Genomic DNA, 27,736 nt, shown 5'->3' with positions numbered 1-27,736 from the left:
AAGGTGATTCCAAGCCTTAATTATCTGGACAACGAAGGAGTTATTAAATATACATGGGTTCCTTCACAAGGATTTAAAACAGAGCCAGTTGAAAGACACAACCAGTCATAAGCAATTCAATTGCTGTATACATTTAAGGGTAAATAATTACAAACCTTTCTAGGTCTTCTTTTCTTTTCTTTACGATTGGTACGAAATATTACCGGCATGAGTACATCGACTATTTATAGAGGAAGAAGCAGATTAATGGCATTTTGCATGCTCATTGTTCATATAGAAAATTTCCAAGTAGTATAATTAGACGATCTGAACTTCCACAAAAAACTTCAAATGCATTATTAAGAAATATAAATGCTTTCAAAACGTTTGCCTTGTAAAGTCTTAATGGTTCATTTGGACATATTCAACATTCTAACGTTTTCATCTTTATTCAAATAAGTAGTATTTGATCCCACAGGACCGTATTGAATGTTTTAACCCAATTAATGTTTATTTTTGTTGCAATAACATAGCTGTGGCCATTCTACTTTCACATTATTTTGGAGTCGCCACTCGGGTGGTGGTTATCGTTTGCACTCACCTTAAGTATGCTATCTATTGTTTATAGACGAATTGGTGGGCTTAAGAACGTCTCTTTGGCTGCTATGAATTGATTACATATTTTATTATGACCTACGTACTACCAATAATATATTATATGAGCTATTTACGAGGTTACTTATGTATATGCCATGAAGCTTGAAACAAATGCGTGACAAGTAAAAGAAATTCACAGGTAATTATCTACTTACGTTATGGGAACAATGCTTTCTATCCACATCTTCCTTGTAAAGAATGACGTTGTAACGAGAGGAATCTGTGATAGTCTTTCGATATGTTGCTTCACCTTCCTTCCTTTCTTTCTTTGAACACAGTATTATTTTGTTTAAGTTGTTATATATCAATGCATATCCACTAGCATGTTTAATCAGTTACATTGGTCGTACGGAGTAACATTAAACTCGTCGACTTCAGTAATCAAATATGTATACAGTTGGTGTATATAGCTGGAGAAGAGTCACGACTAATATTGTTTGGATCGAGAAGCAGGCTTAGTAAAGAATATTTATAGATATGAGAATTTCCGAAATTGTGCTCAATGGCGTGGGTGGAAGACATGCAAATCAAAACCAATCCTCTAGAAAACTTTGTGGGTTATTTTGATAGTAACACTGCAATCGCTAGATTTGGATTACGGTATGATTTAAATCGATCCTTAAGAACGCTGTGTTGCGTACGTCTCTGACAGCAACACTGCAATCGGTTAGAGTTGGACGAAGGTGAATGGAACTCCACTTCGTTGAGTGATCATGAGTGATGTCTATCAAGGAACGAGGAATCCATATTTTCCCACATGACGTCTCGACACTTTCTAGCTTTTAAAAAGGAACAAAGAACGAGTAAACGAAAACTTAGTAATAACTCTTTAATGTCCACATCCTCTGAAAATGTAGAAAAGTTACTTTTCCGAACAAATGGCAACCTCATCTAGAAGTGACACACGTATGAGTCGTTATAAACTCTCCGGTGTGCACTGCAAATATTCATTGCATGAGCAGGTGATGTTTCTGTCGACTTCTGTTTGATATATCGTTACTGAAGTACTCCAGTTATTGTCTTTGCATAAGTTATAATGGCAATTGAAGAACATTGAAGGATATTATTTGACATCGGAGTCACCCACAAGAGGAAGCCAGGTACACTTAACTTTTGATACGATTGCATAAATTGGTATATATTTTGGGGTCAATCACACTTGAAATAGTAAATGGTGAATGTCCACTGATTTGTTAAAACCTTTAAAATATCAATACGCTGTTCAAAAACACATGCTATATCTTGTACAGGAAAGAAGGAATATATTGGTGCAGCTATGAGGTTAATACTATATAAATATTTAATAAAGTTATGTTTCCAATTTTCGCATAATCTTCATCCTTAGCAATAGTATGCCTCTGTGTGTTTAGCTGTCTAATTTCAATTAGGCAATGCTTAATATTACATATATCTCACTGACTGAAATAATAATTGAGAATTTGCATTATGGCCACGCGAGCTGACAAAGATTGTGCAACATTTGTGAATAGGATCACTGATTATGGCAGGTGAGCAAATAAACACAGATTGTCCACAATTTATTAATAGAATCACTGTTTATAAACAGGTATGCTAATAAAAAGATTGCATGAAGTACGTGAATAGGAGCACTGCTTATGACCAAGTGAGCTAATAAAGACCTGTTACATAACCTTTGTGAGAAAGGATCACTGTCTTTGTCCAAGTGAGCCAATAAAGACATATTACATAATCTGTGTGAAAAGGATTGCTACTTTTGGCCAGGTGAGCTAATAAAACCAGATTGCAAATCCTGTGGGTTTTGGATTACTGCTTTCGGATATATAATAGGAATGCGTTCTACTCAATTTATCTGACACAAGTAGTGTTATTTATCTTCTGTAGATAAGTCTTACTGCCAGATAAAAAATAATGCCTCTATATTATGTTTACATAAATACAAGTTTATTATAGGCACAGCAACAGTAATTAGACTTAACTGACAGTAAGATAACATAAATGCTCATTAACCATAGCTGTGAATGATATTTATATTTCTGATAACAATGTAAGTCACGTGACTTCTAAATGGCATCATGATGAACTATAGCTCTGAATTTTATCTACAGTCCTTACTACAATGCATACAACACGTCTTAACTGACCTCACCTGGTTGATAACATAATTGTAAAAACCATTTACTACAGCTCAGCTCCTCTGAATGTAATCTTCCAGTTTACTATGCATTGCAACACCACTTAACTTGGAACATATTGTGTTAAACGTAGATAATAGCTCAGGATTATCTCAATTTTTGAAAACCGAGTTCATGTGGAAAACACTCCAATACTTGTGAAGGTCTAGTCAAGATTGTACCCACACATGGTCTCCCTTACTATTCCATACGTTTAGGATAGCTCCCATATTTTTTACCTTGAGATTTTCATATTTCTTCAGTCAGAGCAAAGAGAGTGGACTGACAGGTGAATATGAAATATCAGAAGCTGTAACCTATAAAAATATTGCCAAAAACAATATTGATAATCTGTCACAACAAAACGTAATATTGAATAAATATGTACAATAGATAAATGCTACTAATTAAAGGTAAACAACAATACTCAAGGCAACTAAAGAAAATGTCAAAAAATCACTAAGTGGTATCCTGTATAGAAATAAATCATATCCGATATCCATCACTTATATACCAACAACATAATATACATTTTGTATGTTTTCTAATTTCTATTCGTTTATGTTATTTCTACCAGGGTGTGAAAATAATACAGAGCATAGTGAATCATCCAGGAGTTTTCATTTGATAATACAATGTATTAATGGAATCGCAAGGCAATGTATCACGGGCTGCTTGCATACTGTATTATCAAACAAATCTATCGAACAGGAGTGATGTTGATACCAGATGTTGTCAGAGTGTAGCGGACAATATTTTCCAATATGATATCATGACACTGACGAAGGTGAGTGTTATGTGAAAAACACCTATCTCGCTTGAGTGTACAGCGCACCTGATGGCCTTAAAGAAACATCATGCCGTAAATCATCAAAATATTACAGTTCTTCTGCAGCATGTTGCGAATAATCCATCACTACTATATGTGTTGATACATGAATGGGAAAAACAACAAATTTACCCAATCCTTATACTTTTGTGCTCAGGACCTTGATAAAACCTCGTCCTGCCTCATAACTTAAATATATTATTATTGCATACCTTGAGCGAATATATTAAAGAGTTTTTGTTATTTGTGTTGAAATGTCGCTGATTTTTAACTGTTTATTTAAATAAACTTGTCTATCACTCTTTGTCAAACATTTTTCTCCCTTTCGTATTTTCTGTGCGGCTGTTTAATTTTGTTTTGTACTTATATATGTGCCTCTCATTCCTTCAATTAATCTCTGTATATATTGGTATAAGCCGTTTTATATTTTTCGAAGAACATTAGCTAAGATGATATCACGGTTGTGTACTGCTGGCCGTCGAATGTGTATTTGTTTACAAGAGGATAATATGTTCTATTGAAACATTTTCACTGCCGTATAAAATCAAACAACGGTGTCAGTCATTATCAGTGTTGACGATGTTTATAATGGTAGAAAAATAATGCAGCCACTCACTCGGTCAACTTCCGGCATTTATTGCAGTAAACTGTCAACCCACGGACTGATGTCTGGGCCCGGCTAGACTAAGAAAATGGATAAAATCTAGCACAATGGACTTACACTCATAAGAGTATTATGTTATTGTGATTATGTCATGCTGGCATGAAATAATGATAATTTAATATGTAATGAAAACGATTTGTTCATTATCATCCTGGCATTATGTTTTTAAGACGTATTCATTAACTAACAATAGTTTAACAATTAAGTTAGCTTCCCAAAATAAAGCATAATATTAATGCTATTATACTACAACCAAAAGACGTGTTAACCTAATATTAAGCGTGCTGGAGGCTTATGCAGGAGACTGAGTTCTTGGTTAGCGGGCCGCACGCCAACTATACAAACGTGACGGGTTCTATTCTCGAATAATCACTAATATTTATTATACCAAATTCCATTACGTGATGTTTACGGCAATACAGGTGTTCTACCTGCACACACCACATTTAAAATAGAATTACTCATGTATGATTGAACAATACAGTTATTACTTATCGGAACGTACCCATGATTGCTATGAATAATCCAGTATTTCAGGATTTTTGGATCTATGTCAGATGATCTATGTCAGATAAATCATGAAATTCAAAGACAATATGCACTTTTGGTTTCATTTTAATCTATTACGTGTCCCTGTTTGACCTTCTGCTCGAATGTTCACCTATTGTCCATATTAGTCCGCAGATGGATTCATTTGATAAATATTATGTGCTTTACAATTTGTTTGATATTGAAAAGCAACTTACCCCCACCCCCTTGACAAATCACAGCCCATTTCCATCATATCCTACGTCTCCTTGCTAGTCAATTCGACTGGTTCAGAAACTCAACCTTGAGTAATACCGTCAATACGGGTAATATGCCAGCATCTTATTGCTATTAAGTATTCCACAAAGTGTCAGTCGTTAAACGAGTGTAGAGAAATAATATATTGACAAACACGCATACGTGTGTTATCCTGAGTTGTCGGAAAGAAGGAGTTTCCTGTTGCGTATGGATTCATTGAGGCCATAGTAAACGAGTCCTTTTCGCCATTTCAGTACTAAATACGAATCCAGCTTTTTATTTTTTATATAACCTTATTTTAGGCCTTTTAAGGATGTTTAGATTTAATGTATTAATGTAATTTAAAACGAACTGGAATTTACAAAAGTTAGATTGACTGACTGTCTGAATGAATTCATGATATGCTCAACTACGACCTCCACCACCACATGTTCCTTTAAGCACTGTTCATCATATGTTCCTTGTGAAAAGTACATTCAAACGTTCAAGTTTTTCTGTATCTGGATATGGACTTATATGGTATGGCAACCACTTGGCGTATAAACCGAACGAGTTAACGTTTGTAAAAGTCTTTTTAAGCGCAGATCATAACTGTTCCGTCGTTGTTGCTAGTAAGCGCTATTAAAGAGAAGGTGTTCTGAAAGTTATCAGATCGTAATTCCATTTCAAGGATTTAAACATACAATTCCTGTCAGTTTACTTGCTATTTACGTTTATAGATAAATAATCACAACATTTTCAGCGTTTAATTCTTTTGTTTTGGATTGGAACAAAAATGTAATCTGCACTAACTCACTAATCACTGTATAGTTAGAAGGCTTTTATATGTTTATTTTTCATACGGGGATTTTCATATAATGTAAACTTAAATCGCCCTAAATTCAACTTTGATATGTCAAATACATTATTAAGAAATGGACATGCTTGTAAACGTTTTCCCTAGAGACATTATATCTTTGTCATCTTCGTTGAAATATATAGAATTGTGTCGCACAGGACATTATTGTAGGTTAAAATCCCCCAAAGTTGTAACTTTATTAATATAACATAATTGTGGCTAAGTGTACGTTTAATCGCAAATCGTTTGGTTGTGATGGGTTCCACTCACTTGCAGTATTAACTATCTACTGTTTAGAGACACATCGACAAAGTTGTGCACATGTCAAGTCCCCTTGGCCGAGCGGAGCTAACTGCTCATTTTAATATGATCTAAGTGCAACCCAAAGTACATTAAACAATATAGTTTCCTATGGTTAAGTATCTACATGTATTGAATTTCATACAGGTGCATGGCGATGTAAAGGTAATCCACAGGGACAGTATCTACTTATACTAGGGCTCTACGTCTTCCCTGTAAAGAATAACTTCGTAACGAGGGAATCATATTTCTCATCCATTGAGAACATTATACTGTTACGGTTGTAATGTCATTGCAAACCCAATAGCATTAGTAAGTAGTTGCACTTATCGTGCGCTGTAACACGTAAATGGGCCGATTGCTACCAAATAAATATTCAAAACGCGCAGAGAGATAAAGACGCGAAACATCTCACATCATCTTGAACTTTGCATAGATGTAGTATATATTATTTACAGATATGTGGATTTCAGGAAGTTGGCTGCATGACTTGGCGGACAAAAATACTAAATAACCCAAGACAGCCACTTTGATTTGCACTCTAGCTTATAAACCCTCAAGAGTTCTTGTTTTCATTTTTACCAAATTCTCGTATAATTTTATCCAATCGTCAAGAAAGCTGTGAAGATTACATTGGCACATTAGCAACATTATAATCGTTAGAGTGGAATGAAGGTGAATGGAACCTGGCTGGTTTGCTGGCCATTACATAAGCAGGTAATGCTTCTGTTGATTTATGTATGAAAGATATTTTCTTTAAACGACACTCGACATCAGAATCAACCACAAAGACAAAACGTGTCGTCGTCTATTTTTCTTCTGGGTTTGTTTTCAAAAACACGTGCATATGATTTCATGTAACCAACATGCCCAGTTCAAGGTGTACAGAAGAAGCGTCACACCATTTGATTGATTAAAAGTAATGGCAGGCAAAGACTGTGAAATATGTTTCTACAGCATGTCTCCAGAACAGTGAGTAAGGACTTAATAGTAGATATTTATAATCAAGGTCATGCGGAAAATTTGAAGCTGTAGTTTTCCAAATGCTATGGCATCTTCAACTGGAAGTGGTGCAAGGGATTGGACGCAACAGTTCTTACCAAGGTAGCCCACGAGCATCATTGTGCATCATTTAGAGAGGTTAGTGTTTGGACTGGTCGGCCTGATGTAAGGGTAATGACTGGGTGGGACATGATGTCTGCGGCACGACGCCCCAGTGCTAGACATCACAATAAACTGCAACACTGCAGACATCGTAGCGATATGACTGAAAATTTGTTAAAAATACATTCAAAATCCAAACTGCACACACACACACACATACACATACAGAGAAAGACACACACACGCATAATTATGACAAAGACCTTTTAAGATATGTCTTTTACCATATTTCGTCTTGGTCTGTTCAGCTTTACCTTTTGAGTCAATTATGTGTGTGTGTGTAATTGATTGATATAATAGGAAAACATGTCATTCAATTTTAATATATTTGAGGCATGCAATTATAGACTTTTGTTTTCCTATTTATTTTGAAATATGCTCTGACACATCATTGACTCGTAGCTTCTGACAGGTGAACAAAATATCAATATATATGACACCAAAGTTATTTCAAAGCAAAACGAGATTAAGCCTACATATTCATTTAAACTTTGATAATTGTAAACGACAGAGTCGACCTCGTAACTGCAACATGAGCAATCAGATTATTTTCTGACACAGTTAATATGTAGCATGATAATCTTAGATATCGGATGCCACCACTCTAGCTGTTTGGATACATATGCACAGTTAACATTTGACACATTTTGCTAGACTACTTGTATAAGATTTCGCTCATGAAAAAGATGCTTTCCCAAATGAAAAAATTCACAAAGACCGAGACAGAAGATTCGATGACTAAGAAGAGGAAGAAGAAATTTGAGAAATGGTGTATTATTTGTCATCTACAATGAATACATTTGCAAGAATTCTGTTAGTAGTAATTGGAATTCGTATAATATATATAAACGGTGTCAGATATTATCGTATGTTGACTATGTTTTTAATAGGAAAATTTACAGAGCAATATTATCCCGAGTCGCCCCGTCAACTTCGGCTGTCATCGCAATGGAACCATTCCCGAGACTGCCATCTGTAAATCTGTTATGCAGATAGGTCTGGTAGGCCAAGACTGGGACAACAGTTAAAGATGAAATGACAGAGTCGCTGTCATAAGGGTATTACATGATTGTACGTATTTCATGCTGACATAAGTAATTAATGATAATTTACTTTACATTGAAAAACTTTGTTTATTGGACTTTAATATATTTTTTTGCAATTTTTATCATGCATCCATTGTCTAACAAATGTTTCCTAAACTGTATTTGCTTCAATAAATAAAGTTAATTATTAGTTTTAGTATACCAAACACAAGAGGCGCGGTAGCTTAGTGGTTAGCTTGCTGAACTCCTACGCAAGAAATGCCGTAGCTTAGTGGTTAGTATGATGAACTTCTACGCAAGAAACGAGGTAGCGTTTGAAATTGTCTACCCTTACTGCTTACGTGATGATATTGACAACGTAATAAAATGCATATAAAATGTAGCGGTCTGTACCCATAATGGTATGATTCTGGTGATATGAACCTATGCCCGTTATATTTCGAGATATAAAGGTAATTGAAGTTTCGATTTCGTTTTAATCCATTTATTTCTCTGGTATTTGACCTTCAGACCATATTTATCAACCTTTATCAATTTTAGTCCAAATCTTATGTTAATGCAGTTTGACGTATGAAAGATGGTTCATGAACATTTCCTTTTCAGGTAAAGCGACAAATGTTTTATTTTTGTCTTCGATCCCTATCGTTAAATATCGACCTTTAGCTTTCAAAGAATTGTTGAAGAAATGTTATGCATAAACGTCAGCAAGAGTCATCATGTCATGTGACTAGCTCTCAGAAGAAAAAGGTTTTGTCATACTGATATTGCTGATGTGCGTTATCATTAAATTGTACAAACTGACATAGTTTGCAATTTGAAACTATTACACGTTTTACAGAATATTCCAACTCTATCTGTATACCTCTAAATATTGCCCGCCACGCCCTGAGTAACACAAGAGTCTTGATATAAGATCAGCGTTATATATTAAGTGTCATCCTGAACTATTGCATTAATAACGTTTCATTAACAAATACTATAAAACGCTGTTGCAAATGAATTGCATGTCCACTTGATCGTTGACCCCATCCTAGAAACCACTGAAGAGAGAAATAAACGAAAGCCCTCAGCGGATATCATACAGTGAACATACCTACGCAGTTTCAATCAGCTCCACACAAAGGTTTAGAAGAGCAAATTGGAAATTACAGGGGCATATTGGACATTAGAAGGGCATATTGGACATTAGAAGGGCATATTCGACGTTAGAAGGGAAAATTGAACATTATTAGCGTATCACATATTTTCCTACCTAAGCAGAAGGATTATTATGGATATTTCTTTCTGATCATATGATTTTATTCGAATTTCTCAATCATATAGAACATTTTATATTTTAATGTTTCTAAGATACAACACGTTTGATAATAAAATACAACTAATCTCTTTACCTAGTAATATTTTATTAGTTTACACTAATCTAAAGTACCTTGTGGCATTTGAATAGAGGACTCTCATCATCCGTGACTAGTTGCATTTGAAAAGAATAACTTCATCAACGTTACTTTCATTTGAATAAAGTACATTCATCAGCCTGATGCCATTTTAATAGAAGAACTTCATTAATGTTACTGAGTAGCGTTTGAATAGGAGACTTCATAACGTTTTGCTTGTGGATCTTTAACATGAGAAGGTCATTTTACTTGCCTAGTGTCATTCGAATAGGAGACCATTATCTATGTTACCTAGTGGCATTTGAATAGGAGACCCTCACCAGCCTTGTCTAGTGTCATTTGAATAGCAGAACCTCATCAATTTTATCTGCCGACCTAAGATTAGGAGAATCCCATCAATGTTTCCTAGTGACACTTGAATAACGGACCCTTAACCCATGGTAGCATTTGAGTAGGTGACTACCATTATTATTTACAGGACCCACATTGATGCTACTTTGATTGTACAAAATTCAGTGTAACTGCTTTGAGACCACACACACTATTGTGCTGAGTGCCTTTTAAACACTGATACAAGAAAGAACTATGACAGATCTACTTTCAACGGTTGTGGGAATATGTGTTCCAGTTTGTAATAACAATTGGCCTGATTTGCTCTATTTGCATCACACATCAATCTGATTTTCATGCCTAATTAATATCAATCTACATGATTAACAGGTGACATGACTTATGACAGGTGCTAATTTCTTGGCGTCTGATTGATGAAATAACAAAGCCCATTGATTGCAGACATTCGATTTAATAACTCTGGACGCAGTTAATAAAAAGTATATACTTTATCACCGGGTTTAATACAGAATTGTAACGTTAGTCCGGGTCTTTGGCCAATCAATACCCATATTCTACTTATCCTTTAAAGCCAAAGTATCTGGTTGACAAACTCAGCCTGACGAATAATCATTACTGGCGAATAGATCAAAAGAGAGAATGTTCAGTCAGAACTGTTATATAGATGTTGCGAGTATCACTGTGTCATCGAGGTGATTCCGAGCCTTAATTATATGTTGTCATCAAGGTGATTCCAAGCCTTAATTAACTGGGCAACCAATGGGTTATTAAATATATCTGAGTTTCTTTACAAGGATTTCAAACACAACCAGTTGAAAGACACAACCGGTTATAAGCAATTCAGTTGGTATTTACATTTATGGGTAAATAATTCCAAAACGTTATAGGTTTATTTTCTTTTGTTTCCGATACGTACGAAATATAACCGGTATGAGCCCATTGACAATTTATGGCGGATGAAGCAGATTAAAGGCCTTTTCCATTTTCATTGTTCATATAGAAAATTGTCATGTTGTACAATTAGACGATCTGAACTTCCACACATAAAATGTCATATGCATTATTAAGAAATGTAAATGCTTTCAAAACGTTTGCCTTAAAAATTCATATTGGTTCATATGGAATATTCAATATTCTATCGTTTTCATCTTTATTCATATAAGTAGTATATAGTCCCATCGGACCATATTGTAGGTTCTGATCCATTTAAGTTGTAAGTCTGTTACAATAACATAGTTGTTGCCAGTATACTTTCATACTATATTGGATTTGCAAATTGGGTGGTGGTTATCGCTTGCACTCACTTAAGTCCGCGCTATCTATTGTTTACAGATGGATCGACAAATTGATGCGCTTAAGACCGTCTCGTAAGCTGCTATGTATTGATTGCATATTTTAGTATAGCAAACTTACAACCCAAAATATAGTATATGAGCTATTTACGCGGTTGCTTATGTGTATATCTTGAAGCTTGAAGCAAAATGCACGACAAGTACAAGAAATGCACAGGTAATTATCTATTTACATTATGGGAACAAGGTTTTCTATCGACATCTTCCTTGCAAAGAATGACATTGTAACGAGGAATCTGTGATAGTATTTCGATAGGTTACTTCACCTTCCGCCCTTTCTTTCTCTGAACACAGTATTTTGTTTCAGTTGTTATTTAACACTGCATATTCACTAGCATATTTTATCAGTTGCACTGGTCGTACGTAGTAACATTAAATTTCGTCGACTTCAGCAATCACGTATATATGCAGCTGGTGCATAGAGCTGGAGAAGAGTCATGACTAATATTGTTTGGATCGCGAAGTATTCTTGGTAAGGACTGCTTGCAGATATGAGAATTTCCGAAAGTGGGCTGAATGGCGTGGGTGGAAGGCATGTAAGTTAAAACCGATGAACTAGAAAACTGTGTGGGTTACTTTGATAGTAACCATGTAATCGTTATATTTGGATGAAAGTATAATTTAAATCGATCATTAAGAATTCTGTGTTGATTACATCTCTGACACCAACACCGCAATCGGTTAGATTTGGAAGAAGGTCAATGGAACTCCACGCCGCTGAGTGATCATGAGCAATGTCTATCAAGGGACGCATAATCCATATTTTCCCGCATGACATCTCGACACTTTCTGACTTTTAAAAAGGAACAAAGAACGAGTAAATGAAAACCGAGCAATAACTCTTTAATGTCGTCATCCTCTGAAAATGTAGAAAAGTTACGTTTCCGAAAAACAACGGCAACATCGGCTAAATGTGACACACGTATGAGTCGTTAAAAACGCTCTGGTGAGCACTGAGAATATTCGTTGCATAAGCAGGTGATATTTATGTCGACTTCTTTTGAGATATATTAACTTGAAGTACTCCCGTTTCTCTCTTGGTATGTTATATAGGGCACTTGAAGAACACTGAAGGCTATTCGACGTTAGAGTCATCCACAAAAGCAAGCCAGGTACATCTAACGTTTGAAATGATTTTGTAAACTGACATATAGTTTTGGGTTCAATCACATTTGAAATAATTAATGATGAATGTCCACTGATATGTTAAAACCTTGAAAATATCAATACACTGTTCAAGAACACAAGCTATATCTAGAACAGGAAAGAACGACTATCTTGTTGTAGCTATGAGGTTATTACTATGCAAATATTTATAAAAGTTATGTTTCCAATTTTCGTACAATCTTCATCCTTAGCAATATTATGCCTCTATGTGTTTATTTGTACAATCTCGATTAGGCAATGATTAATATTACATATATCTCACTGACTGACTTAATAATTCAGATTTTACATTATGGCCTAGCGAGCAGATAAAGATAGATTGTGCAATATTTGTGAATAGAATAACGGTTTATGGACAGGTGAATTAATACAGACAGATTCCATAACATTTGTGAATAGGATCACTGCTTATGGCAAGATGAGCAAAACAAGACAGATTGTCCACAATGTATTAATAGAATCACTGTTTAAAGTACACTAATGAAGATTGAATGAAGTACGTGAATAGGTTCACTGCTTATGAGCAGGTGAGCTAATAAACACCTATTAAATAACTTCTGTTAGACAGGATCACTGCCTATGGCCAGGTGAGCTAATAAAGATAGATCGCACAACCTGTGGTACTAGGATCACTGCTTTAAGATATATGACGGTAATGCGTTCTACTCAATTTATCTGACATAATTAGTTTTATTTATCTTCTTTAGATAAGCAATACTGCTGGATAAACAAATAATGCTTACTATTGTGTTTACATAAGTGCACGTTTATTATCGACACAGCAACAATGATTAGATTTAATGGCAGTAAGATAACACTAAAAGCACAGTTACCATAGCTCTGAATGATATTTATATTTCTGATAACAATGTCAACACAACTCAAGTGTATTTTCAATGGCATTATGATGCACTATAACTCTGAATATCTACAGGCTTTGCCACAATGGATACGACACATCTTAACTGACCTCATCTGGTCGATAATATTACTGTTCAAATCATTCACTACAGCACATCACCTCTGAATATAATCTTATTCCTGTTTCTTATGCATTGCAATTCGACGTAACTGGGCACACATTGTGTTAAGCGTATTTAATATCACAGAAATATCTCAATATTTTTAAACGTAGTTCATGTGGAAGACATTCCAATACTTTGGAATGTCCCATTAAGATTCTTCCCATGCATGGTCTCCTCGATTACCCAATACGTTTATTGGTAACTCCCATATTTATTTCCTAGATATTTCTATTTTTCGTTACTAACAGCAAAGAGAGTGGACTGACAGGTGAATACGAAAAAGCAATAGATGTAACCTATAAAAATATTGAGAATATGTCACACAACAAAAAGTTAAAAATGAAGAAACTTGTACAATAATAAATGCTACTAATTAAACGTCAACAACAATACTCAGGGCAACTAAAGAAATTGCTAATAAATCACTCGTTGGTATCATGTATATATGAGGGTTTCTAATTCCTATGTCTATATATATATATATATATATATATATATATATATATATATATATATATATATCTTCTATAGTTATTCTTCTTGTAATTTAAGCCACCGGCTTTTATAGATTTTGCTTAACAAACATCAAGAATATGTAGGATGTAAATCATTAATATCGATACTTTATAAAAGTTTTATAACCTTATGTGATTTACATTACAATGATCGTGCGATGGTCAAATAGTGGCATATTGTTTCAACACAAATATTTAGAACAAAGTGTTTGCGGACAGTTTATCAAAATGAGTGTGTCTATGTAAAGTTCCTATGCTGCTTGTGCATTGTACATCTAGCCTTTTTGTGACATATGCACTCCTGGTTTTAGAAGAGAGTACACAAACTAGATATTTATAACGTTTTGTCTATATTAAGCAGTCACCCTAACACCAACTTTCATATCCTCTTAAATATTTCCCTTTTAATTGTATTGCTTAAACTTCAAATGAAAGTTTTGAAACTCCTATCACTGAAGCTGAAGTTCTCGAAAGTATCCGAATGCTGAATCTGGAACGTCTGGAGGACGGGCTGGAAAAAATAGCTGAAATGATTAAAAAAAATATGACTTCAAACATAGGTCCCTGTTAAGTTATATTATTTAACGAAATGTTTTAACTGGACACTTCTCTAAACCATGGGACGAAAACGTATCTTCCCATCACACAATAAATGCTCTTTAGATGACCTGAACAATTACAGGGGTATTTCTCAATGACAAATTTAATAAAAGTTTACCAGTATTTTAAACCAACGCCTCGTTCAGTGATGCGAAGCTAAAAACAAAATTGAAGAAGCACGTGTGGGATTCCGAAAAGGCTATCCTGCAATACATCATATATTTTCGCTTTTAACAATGGTTCAGAAATATCCAAGTAAAATTGAGGTCGTTTGATTATCTCTTTGAAGACTTTGCCAAAGTTTTTGATGTACAGATCATATAAAACTATTAAAATGTTTTGTCAACAAAGGTATATGTTGTAAGTTGCTTAATGCTCTAGACTATCTACAAAATCTACGTTCACGCGTTCATATGAAAGGGCAATATTCACAAGTCTTCATCGGCAATATTGGCACCAGACAAGCCTGCGTGCAAATCACTCTTCTGCTCATTCTATTCATAAATGACGTACTCTCAGATATCCAGTACAAGTGTCTTAATGGTATCTGTATTACACATATCCGACATTATTGCGCTATGGTATGCGCATGACGTTGCTGATAAGTCACTTCTTTACAAAGCAATTAAATCAAACAAGTTTCTAAATACAGTGAATATTGTTCAAAATATATTAGGGGAATTTTGCGTAGCAGAAGCTTTCAAACTATGATCACACATTTATTAACATATATTACTGAAATTTGTTGGCATAACTATTCATATACAATTCGAAAGATGCATGATAGGTTCCATACTAGATTCTTAAAACCTCCGAGGCAAACATTCACACTTTTACCACTAGGAAAATGTAGACAATCGCCTTTATATTTTACTTATTACGGTAAATTTATTACGTATCGGATTGGGTTGACTAGAATTACCAAAAGCAATGTTATATTATAGCTGCCAAAAAATGGACTAGTCAGGTAAAGTTACATGGATTTCCACAGTTAAAGATATACCTCTATGATGTGGAGTTGGCTATATCTGGTTCCCACAGGATTTAAGAAATGAAAAATTATTTTTGTTCAGTTTCAGACAACGTCTTAAATACAATTTAATTCGGGATTAGATTTCAGGCATAAATACATCGCATAAAATATATATCACTACATTAAATGTTATGATAAATTTTCAGTTCAGTTTTATGCAACCTTAAACTTACCTACCCATTTACAAAATGAGTTAATCATACTCCGATGTTCTGCTTAAGATTTAGCTATAGAGGAAGAGCGATATAACGCCACCCCCACTCCAATCAACGTATATTTATCGTATGTGATTAAAAACACAGATAGAAGAGGAATATCATTTTGTTTTGCAGTGCCATTTTATGCAGATCTTATAAACAGATTAATACCAGGAATTTTGTGGAAAACGAGAAACACAAATGTTAAGAAATCTTTAATTTTGTATAAAGTCTAAGAACCCTGTTATTATATCTCAACTTGCACAATAATTTTTACAGCATTCTACGGACGAGGTGAGTTGTAAATGTGACACTATTGTCATTTTTTTGAAGATCGCAGCTGTGTAATGCTAGTTCCGTTTTATTTTCTTATATATTTATATTGTGTGTGCTGGAATTTTACTCTTGTTTTTCCTTTTTCACCTTCACTGTGTTAGATTTATTTCTAAAATGGTGTTCTACATCATCGCAATATTGTTGTGCAATTGTAGTATTAAGGACGTATGGATTACATAACCAATAAATTTGTGTCATTGTCATTATCAAATATTCCAATTTTTAAAACACTAAAAATATTTTTTCCAGTTTGCCTTTAGCTTCCAGATTTTGCAATATTTTTTAAAGTTGTTTAGTACTCTTTGTAGCTGAATATCAGTTTTGGCAAATGCAACGAAGTCATCCGCATACAATAGTTCAAATAACCTAGCAAATTCTAATGATGCATCTTTCTTATGGTCAGAAATTTGTGTCGTTAACTCGTTTAAAATAATGAAAATTAAACCGTGTTAAAATGCGTTCTGGATACGCCGCCTTTAAACAGTGAAACAAAGCGGCCTAAATGAAGAAGAATAGAAAGAGACACCTGCGCGCAAATCAAATCACCATTTATAACCAACACATTTACATTTTAAAAAGTTATTTTTCATTTTTTTTTGTTAGTCACTCACTCATCTTTGATTAACATTAAAACAATAAAACATCCGGGATATAATTTACGGCTACACCAATTTAAATAAAAAACAAGACATACCGATATGACTCTTCCGTTTGTAAGGGTGCACAGATTTGATGTTGCATACACCTACCTAATATACAAATTCATAACAAATACAATATATGAGTGAGGTAAAAAAAAGGTCCATATTTCTGGATATATATGATAATGCAAAACATAAGAATATCATTCACTTGCTCTGACAAGTCAGTAGAAATTCATACATTAAAACAGTTGATTCACCCCACTTCCAAATTTATACATTTATTTTTCATGTCCGAAGGTCAATTTTCCCTAGGTAATAATTTTGAAAAACATTGTGTACTTAATAGCTTGATGCAATTCAAAATATTTGTAATCCAGGCAGTTTTTGAGATATTCTACCTGCCTTGAACCAGCGTGTGTGCTACTATAAGTGGCTAGCTCTGCTTCCTAACCAACTGTTAGTACATGTTGTTGTTGTTGTTGTGGGGTTTAACGCCATTTTTCAGCACACGATAGGCTATACATGGCGGCCAGTATTAATGGTGGAGGAAGAACCCGGAAAACCCCGGAAAGAACCACCGACCCACGAGAAGCTACTGGCAAGCTTTCTCACATGCCCACATTGGCTGAATCTTAGACTCGAACCGCCGCAGACAGAGGTGTTGGTACATGTATTTCACTGGCTACATATTGTGCAATGACTACATGAGGTGTACATGCCCCACATGAATTTCAAGAATAACACAAGCCGGACAGACCAAATTCATAAAGATATCCATGTATGTTATTATCAGACAATAATAGCTCAAAAAGTCAAACAAAAGCCGTAAGTTAAGCAATTTGCCATGGGCCAATTTACGAAACTGTCCCCTGGAACCTAAGTCGATATAAATAAATACACATCATCATCAGTCAAGCTTTTGCCAACTGGTGGAAACATAAATCATTTTCAATAGTTTGATTCCACTAGAAATAGGTATGTTAACTTTTGTAATTTCAACGCATTTTTTTTTATTGCTTGTATGTTCACCATTTGCCTTTGGAAACGACTCATAGTCGGAAAGCTCAAGCTAGTGAGAAACTAGTTTTGCACTGTTCGATGTCAGTTTATCGCATTTATCTTAACCAATCGCTGTCACACGCGATCCCTTGATGGATTATTTTCATGAAACTGACTTATGCTGGACCAAACTGATAATCGGAAACGTGCTAGGATGAACACAGTCCGTAAGTCAATGGACTTCATTTCATGACCCTCCTCTGTTTCAGCGTAAATTCATTTCATAACCCTTCTCTTTTCCAGCGTAAATTCATTTCATGACCGTACTATGTTCCAGCATAAATTCAGTTCATTACCCTACTCTCATCCTACATGTATCAATGCACTTCATAGTATTATCCTACTCTATTCCTACATAAATTCGTTTGATGACAGAACTATATTCCTACATAAATAAAGACGATACATTTAATGTCAATGGTCTGTTCTTTGATAAATATATGCAATTCATTTCATCACCCTACTCTAATCCTAGATAAATCAATATACACCATTTGATGATTTTGTTATGTTCCTTCAATAAATCAATGCACACCATTTGTATGACCTTATTCTATTCCTACATCAATTCATTTTATGACATAGCTATATTCCTACATAAATTAATTGACTTCATGACCCTACTCTATTCCTAGATAAATAAATGCAATTCATTTCATGACCCTGCTCTATTCCTAGATAAATCAATGCATTCCATCTTATTATTTTGCTCTGTTCTTAATTAGATCAATGCACTTAATGACCTTGCTCTCTTCTATATAAATTAGTACACTTCATGTCATGACCGTGCTCTATTTCTAGATAAATCAGTGCACTTCATTTTATGACCCTACTATATTCCTACGTAAGTTCATTACATGACCCGACTCTATTACTTGATAAATCAATGCACTTCATTTTATGACCCTACTGTATTCCTACGTAAGCTCATTTCATGACCCGACTGTTTCCTGATAAATCAATGCTCTTAATGTCATTACCCTAATATATTCCTAGATGGCTTTACTCTTAGCATACAAGTGTATAAACATGAGACATTCACACTTTAACAAGACAAAACATGCAACTAAGGGACTATCATACTACTAAGGGACTATCATACTACTAAGGGACAATCATACTACTAAGGGACTATCATAATATTAAGGAACTATCATACTACTAAGGAACTATCATACTACTAAGGGATAATCATACTACTAAGGGACAATCGTACTACTAAAGGATAATCATACTACTTAGGGACTATCATACTACTAGGGGACTATCATACGACTAAGCAACTATCATTTATTAAGAGACTATCATACTACTAAGGGAAAAGCATAGAACAAAGGGATTATCATACTACAAACGGAAAAGTATAATACTAAGGGACTATCATACTACTAAGCGATTATCATACTACTAAGCGACTATCATTCTACTAAGGGACTATAACATTACTAAGGGGCTATCATAATACTAAGGGACAAGCATACTATTAAGGGACTATCATACTACTAAGTGACAATCATACTACTAAGGGACAGTTATAATACAAAGCGACTATTATACTACTAAGGGACAATCATGCTACTAAGGAACTATCATACTACTAAGGGACTATTATACTACTGCGGGACTATCATATTACTAATGGACTTTAATACTGCTAAGGGACAATCATATTACTAAGGGACCATTATACTACTAAGGGACTATCATACTTCGACGGGACCATCATAGTACTAAGGGACTGTCATACTACTAAGGGATCATCACGCTACTAAGGCACTGTCTTGCTACTAAAGGACTATCATACTACTGAGGGACTATCGTGCTACTAAGGGACAATCGTACTTCTAAGGGACAATCATGCTACTAAGAGACTATCATACTGCTAGGGGACTATCATACTACTAAGAGACAATCATGCTACTAAGGGACTATCATACTAATAATGGACTATCATACTACTAAGGGGCAATCATACTAATAAGTGACTACCATACAACAAAGGGACTATCATACCACAAAAGGACAATCATACTACTAAGGGCCAATCATCCTACTAAACGACTATCATACTAATAAGCGACTATCATACTACTAAGGGACTATTATATTACTAAGGGACTACAATACTACTAAGGGACTATCCTACTATTAAGGGACTATCATATTACTAAGGGACAATCTTACTAACAAGGGAATACCATACTAATAAGGAACTATCATACAACTAAGGGACTATCATAATACTAAGGGAATATCATACTACTAAGGGACAATCATATTTCTAAGGGACAATCATACTACTAAGTGACTATCATACTACTAGGGGACTATCATACTACTAAGGGACTACCATACTACTAAGGGACAATCATACTACTAAGGGACTATCATAATACTAAGGGAATATCATACTACTAAGTGACTATGATACTACTAGGGGACTATCATACCACTAGGGGACTATCATACTACTAAGGGACAATCATACTACTAAGGGACAATCATACTACTTAGGGACTATCATACTACTAGGGGACTATCATACGACTAAGGGACTATCATACTACTAAGGAACTATCATACTACTAATGAAAATTATAATACTATGGGACTATCATACTACTAAGCGATTATCATACTACTAAACGACTATCATTCTACTAAGGGACTATAATATTACTAAGGGATTATCATACTGCTAAGGGACAAGCATACTACTAAGGGACAGTCATACTAAAAAGCGACTATTATACTACTAAGGGACAATCATGCTACTAAGGAACTATTATACTACTAAGGGACTATCATACTACTACGGGACTATCATATTACTAACGGACTTTAATACTACTAAGGGACAATCGTATTACTAAGGGACCATTATACTACTAAGGGACTATCATTACTACTAAGGGACCATCACACTACTAAGGCACTATCATGCTACTAAAGGACTATCATACTACTGAGGGACTATCATTCTAAATAGGGACTATCATGCTACTTAGGACAATCATATTACGAAGAGACCATTATACTACTAAGGGACCATCATAATACTACGGGACCATCATAGTACTAAGGGACTGTCATGCTACTACTAAGGGACCATAACACTACTAAGGCACTATCATGCTACTAAAGGACTATCATTCTATTAGGGGACTATCATACTACTAAGGGACTACCAAGCATATTGCCCTTTTCAGCCACAGAACATTGCATGTAGTCAGTGTACAATATTGCATCAAAATGTATACAACATTACACAATGGTATCGGAGGACGAAATTCAACGATTTGTGTCCCACAAATATATTATATGTATATTTTGTACTTTCATTTTGCTGCAGTTGTTGCTCTTCCTGCATGCCATGTCTGGCAAGTTGTTTTCACCGTGTCAAACTTTCATTCTGATTCATTTTAGCCAACTGAAGTCGCTTCACATTCAGCCTTGTATTCACTCAGACTCGGAATAAAATTTATCTGCACAGAAAATGTTACTAAGTGAGATTTAATATTATGGACTTTTAATTTTCGGCAGAAGTCGAAAATGTACAAAATAGCGTAATTTCCGACATACTCACTTAAATGGGACTGTTTGTTCTATTGAGCAATAAGGGGTACAACTTCTTTTTCCTGATTTTCTTGATCTTCCTCTCTTTGTCGTACAGACTCTTCCGGTAGGATGTGAGCGCTGTCACTGATACAATGGTCATTTGCAGCTTCGACAGGTTCCGACACTTGGTCTGAAAAGAAGTTGTAGAACAAAATTACACAATTATTGTGACAATAAACACACCTATAGTGAACATACACACACGCTACAGTAAAAATAAACACATCTACAGTGCAAATACACACACCTAGAGTGAAGATACACACACCTACAGTGAAAGTACACGCACCTACGGTGAAGATACAAACGGCTACGGGTGAGCATGCATACAACGAGAGTAAAAATATGATAAAAGGACTGCTTGGAACAAACTGTTTTGTCCGTAAATGGTTTAATTATGAACTTCTTGCTAATGCAGCAGAGACTGGAAGTTTTAGCATATTAGGATTCCTGATAAGGCCATATAGTAATGTAATATTATACCAGAATATCGGTTGAAACAACAATGTATTTAGAAGACTTATACCTTTCAAATACTCAAACCCGTATGATTCTTGGCATGGTTGTCCGTAAAGTGGTGAACATGATTCGCCATTCACTGACAAGACAAAAATAAGGAAAACGCAGTTAAAAACAATAGGAAACACAACTTCTATAAATATAAACATTAACGAGCATGGCGACAAAGACCAAATTATGTTTGTACCAAACGAACTAAAATGCTATATATTCAGTTGACATTATTCCAATCGGTTGCTACAAAATCGAACAATGTCTTCGACAATTTAAATCCCAAGTAAAATAAACTCAATTAAGTTGGCTACTGACTTTCCATACAATACCATAGTCACTTACAGGGATCGAATGACTGCCATGACGCTATATAATAATAATAATAATAATAATAATAATAATAATAATAATAATAATAATAATTTTGTGCTATGAACTATTCCCGAAATAATGAATAATCTGACCAAAGAAAAATTCCACGAAATATTTGCCGCACAAAAAAACAGTTTTCTTATTCGTTAATCGCGTGAGTTTGTGTTACATTCTGCCACCGATGAATAAGCAAGGAGCTGGAATCCTTGCGCATTTGCATTTGCCTGTGCAGCAGAAAACTATTTACACCAGTTAAGTGTGTGTGATTTGGATTTTTAAAGTAGCTTTAAAAATATTTCAGTCATTCAAGTACCAAGCTTCTAACATATCTGCGCCACAGAAAGTTGGTATAGTCAAGTTCCAAGTTTCACCAGAGCATAAACAAGAGGGAGGTGAACCATAGTAGCAAAACTTGGCACTGTTTTAGGCCCACGATAACAAAAGTGTCAGTGCCAACATGAGCTTGCTTGTGCAGACAGGTTGATAATTTATACCCCCATACTTTGTTTTGTAAATATTGCAATATTAATCAAACTGTCCAAATACGATTTTGTACGTTACTCACCGGTTAAAACCTATTTGTAATCAAAAGAAATTTACATTGACAAAGTTATTTTCAGGACGATGTTTTCTCTCTCGCTATGGCCGGATCCTAATAAACAAAACAAAAACCTGTGTCGCTGAATTGATAATTGGGGGTGGAGGGTTCGCACATGTTGCAAACCAAGCTCAGTACCTAAGTCATGTGGAATACATTAGTACGAAGTGTCCATTTTCATTGAAATCAATTGTCGTGTTAAGATTGCACGTGAGAGCAATGTCACAACACAAAATGCACGTGACTGAGATTTGTATGTCTTTCTTGAATTTCACCTCCTATTTTGTGCTTGTGAGGATTTTTTTTAAAGATGGCCTCTTGTGATAAATATAGATTTATTCAAGGATGATTATAAAGCACAAACAATGATTCGTCTCATCGCAATGCTTACAAATTTTGAGGTATGTATTTCATTACCATTGCAAACATAAATTCAGTTGATTGTCGCAGTCAGAAACGAATTAAATACAAAGCTACAAACAGCGATAGTTTTAAATGGACGAGTTTCCTAGATAGCTCGAATGGATGAATAGTCATCAAAAAATCAAACGACGCGGACGGTTGCTGAATTCTCTGTAATGCTTGTACTAATCTATTCAGAACAATATAGGGTATTGGGAGTGGCAAACTTTCAGCCAAAGTCTCAAAGCCTATAAAGATCTTTTCTAATAACAGGAATAATCTTACGTCCTATTAAGCTACGAAATCTTTTATAAGTTGATGGTTTAATATCGTCGCAAAAAGCTCAAAATTTATTTGGATAGAGTTTAATATGTGTAGTAAGGTCCATGCTGATTGGATGACAATGACCTGGATTACTTAATCATTTGGATTTAGAAGAGTCTCTTGTTGGTGAAATATTGTAACACATCAGTTTACTGAAGAACTAGCAGAGATACAGTTATCTTTCAGTTACTGTGTATGTGAATTCGCATATCCGAATCCAGCATCCTGTGCAATATAACAGTGATATGTAATATACATGTTAGTTAATCGGAGTATAAGGAACAATTTTGCCATCTTTAACACTATATATCCCGCACACAGCTGTGTACAAACGGTTGAAGCAGTTACCTCCCATGGGCCGATACATATTCCAAATAGCGAGTTGGCATAAATGAAATCAAATGTTGTCTTTATCTGGAAAATAATTTCATCTAGAAAAAAATCACACAGTAATATATTTCTATACAGTCACCGCATATATATCGGTCATAAATTTTATATTTTTATTTTTGAATCGGAGGTTATTAGCCATTTTTATTTTACTCAGGTGTATATTTCCAGCAATATTCTAAGAACTATGTGTTTTGAGATAAAACACGAATCAAGCATACAGTGAAGTACTGCTGAGGATTTTAAATGTTCGCCTTCAATATGTTTTAATGTGTACATTATGTACTATTGACTATAAAAATACCCATTATATTGATTAAATGCATAGTTATGAATGCATTAAACTGTGCTAACATATTGAAGAAAGATGCAACTAAGTAACGAGTTCAATCTCTTTAAGTAAACTTTAAACTCCTTAAAAAAGGAGCTTAACACTTTTAGAACGGAACACATTTTGTTTTACCTCAAGTAAGATATAAAATAAGAGAACTGCATAAGTTTTAAATTGCTAACATAAATTCAATGTAGCACAGATCGTCCTAAAAGCATCTTCAAAAGAAAGGTCTTTTCTTTTCAACCCATTTAGCTTAGGAGATGTTAGGTCATTTCCGCTATGAATATATATATATATATATATATATATATATATATATATATATATATATATATATATATATATATATATATATATATATATATATATATATATATATGTGTGTGTGTGTGTGTGTGTGTGTGTGTGTGCATGTGTGCTGTTATATTTACTTCCATCTTTGCTAAAGAATCACATATGTATCATTCTATTAGGTAATTATCATTAATTAGTAAATAGTCTAATATTTATTTACCTATTGTATTCCATTATAGTTTTGCTTCACTCTTTACCTATGAAAGTACGCAAATTTTAATTGCATCACACTCTATGGTATTATATTTTAAAATGACATTTAATTCAGCTGTCCTTGAACGGATAATGTTTGAATATCTAATGATACGTCGTTGCAGCATAATGCATCATATTAAAACAATACAACAAAATGTATCTGGAACACAATCGTCGGGGTCCATAAGCTTATAATGTGCTATGTAGCGAATCGCGCAGTGTTCACTCGTGTCAGGTGGAGTACGAAAATGTGTCAGTGACGAAATTGTCGATTTATATTGACATGTATTATACGTGAAATAGTGAAAAATGGTAATTACATCATTAATGTATACAATAGGTTTATTACATAATTAATGCATACAATTTTCCAGATAAAACTGACAAATGAATGGTATGAATGTTTCAAGTGCATACGTATACTTATCAATTAATCTCACTGAATACATTAATACATAACTATTCCCGCACATATGTGCAATAGCGATAATGATTTCTTTTAAACCTTTCATCCCAAAGTTTTACCTTATTGCTTCAAGTTGATGTTTACTTGATGAATGATATACTTTTGAAAATGTGTGTTACTACTTTATAGATTGCGGTGGGTTAGGGGCCATCCCACTGATTACCTTATAATTTCATTTTTGTCGCACATTGGTGTTTGTTGTCGATATAAACATGTCAAGCATATAAACTTTGGGCCATGGAAAGGAAAATATATAGTATAACACAGATAAACAGTAGATAGCAAGAAGAAAGAAGGCAGTATATATTGATAAAAGGTAATTATACATAGTGCTATCCCTGTACATATAACAATAGTACATAGCTTACTTTTGGAGCATATATATATATATATATATATATATATATATATATATATATATATATATATATATATATATATATATGTGTGTGTGTGTGTGTGTGTGTGTGTGTGTCAAAAGCAGGTTTTTCGAGATCACTAAAATGTGAAAGAAATAACTAAAAATGAGATGACCAAATAAATAAAGAAAATGAAATATTGTTAGAGAAGAAGATTTAAGTTTAAAATGGATGTAAATGTAAATTATATTAAACTAGTTAACGATAGTATGTACAATGTATAAAACGAAAGTGACGATACGAGATTGTAGATACAAATTGATTTGTACAATTTTTTTTAAGCACTTTCAACCAATTTACAGAACTATAGCTGTTCTTTACTGTTACATTAATATACGTGTGCCATACAATTTCAAAACATTCCAGTTTATTGTTTCTCCTGGCTAATTCCGTCCGACAGATGTAGTAACATTTTCAAACGTTTTCTAAACAAAGATAAAGATCTAGTACTTCTCACATGATGCATAACTTATACGCATCTCTTTTATATCAAAAACGAAAAATTAGTCACACTGTCCGCTTAGATATCAGTAGTATAAAATTACATCTTCCTCATAGATAGCAGTAGAAAAAATAATTACATTGCCCACTTAAATATCAGTAGTATCAAATCAACTACATTGCATTGCCGACTTCTAACATGCCATCAATTATTCATTTCACTGAACAGGTGTGTGGACTTTTAGTGTTGTTTCTGATCCGCTGGCTTATATTACTCCAAAACTGTTTCATGATAGCACATTCCTAATAAGGATGGTAATATATCTTATTTTTGATTCAACAAGTAATCTATTCCCATAGAGTTAAGGTCAACAATAAGCCATTTACGAAGTTGTTTGAACGGACGTCAATCACCAGTTTTGGAGCCTTTATAAGGAAAAGTGGTGACAGAAAAATTCACGATTAAAGGTAAGTTGTAAAAATAAAAAATCATCAACTCCTGATAAAATTGTTTTAAAAATTAAGAAATTTAAAATAGACAAGTAAACAAAATTTCCCCCATTTTGTAGTGTTCAATAGTTCCCCTTTAATCAGTCAGATGCGATTATATTAATATATACCCCTCAAATGTAAAACAAGTAGCTTCTGGTCAACATATACTTCTGTATTCTATTATATAACAATGCAAAAGATATAACGAATAAGTCCAACTTTTGGGACGAAATATTCTTGGTTTTAAAACAAATTCGCAATTTAAAGATTACTTATAATATCATCTAGTTGTTAATACAACCCAGGAGGAAAACCTATGACATACGACAGCAGTGGAGGATGGCAGACGACAGCGGTGGCAGATGGCAGACGACAGCAGTGATGTACGCTGTTAATATTTACTGGATTAGAACAAATTTTTGTCAAGTATGCGATTTTAGTCGATTGCAAACAGTTTAAATAAGAATACTTTCACATTATTCCCACGTGTATCATGATGTATCAGAATTCAGGGCAAAATCATTATCTCAGGAGTGAGGGATCACAATTATGGTCCTGTTCGCACGTGTGTATCAGTTAAGATCTCAAAGCTGCGTCTGTATAAATTTCATACCAGTAGCAGATTACATACTAGATTCGAATCTGGTCTAAATATATTTTTCCAAGTTAATGAACTTGCATAAACTAATGAAATAAGATACGCAAACACTAAACATATCATGCTAGTTA

At 34.2% G+C, this 27,736-nt stretch overlaps 2 protein-coding genes across 6 annotated transcripts in view; both read right to left on the bottom strand.

The window, feature by feature from the left end:
* The window catches only part of LOC149782097 (uncharacterized), a 90,674-nt gene extending 89,673 nt beyond the window's left edge, over positions 1 to 1,001 (bottom strand). Inside the window, exon 1 of the mRNA XM_089933536.1 lies at positions 792 to 1,001. Within this exon, the coding sequence (XP_089789662.1) occupies positions 792 to 820 (29 nt within the window). The 5' untranslated portion in view covers positions 821 to 1,001. The remainder of the gene's footprint in view (positions 1 to 791) is intronic.
* Positions 1,002 to 12,335: 11,334 nt separating this feature from the next.
* Positions 12,336 to 27,736, bottom strand: part of LOC149782096 (uncharacterized) — an 82,346-nt gene continuing 66,945 nt past the window's right edge. For 2 of the 5 annotated variants that reach the window (XM_089933530.1, XM_089933529.1), the window contains exons 12-14: positions 22,234 to 22,305; positions 21,676 to 21,837; positions 12,336 to 14,744 (exon numbers count right to left, since the gene is read on the bottom strand). In XM_089933530.1, the coding sequence (XP_089789656.1) occupies positions 21,695 to 21,837; positions 22,234 to 22,305 (215 nt within the window). In that variant the 3' untranslated portion in view covers positions 12,336 to 14,744; positions 21,676 to 21,694. The other 3 variants (XM_089933531.1, XM_089933532.1, XM_089933533.1) reach the window with 3 other exon arrangements.

Source organism: Sinohyriopsis cumingii, chromosome 15 (genome assembly GCF_028554795.1).
Source record: "Sinohyriopsis cumingii isolate HCF-2022 chromosome 15, ASM2855479v2, whole genome shotgun sequence".
Lineage (NCBI taxonomy): Eukaryota > Metazoa > Mollusca > Bivalvia > Unionida > Unionidae > Sinohyriopsis > Sinohyriopsis cumingii.
Note: the sequence above shows the minus strand (reverse complement) of the source record. Positions and strands in the feature narration are given on the sequence as shown.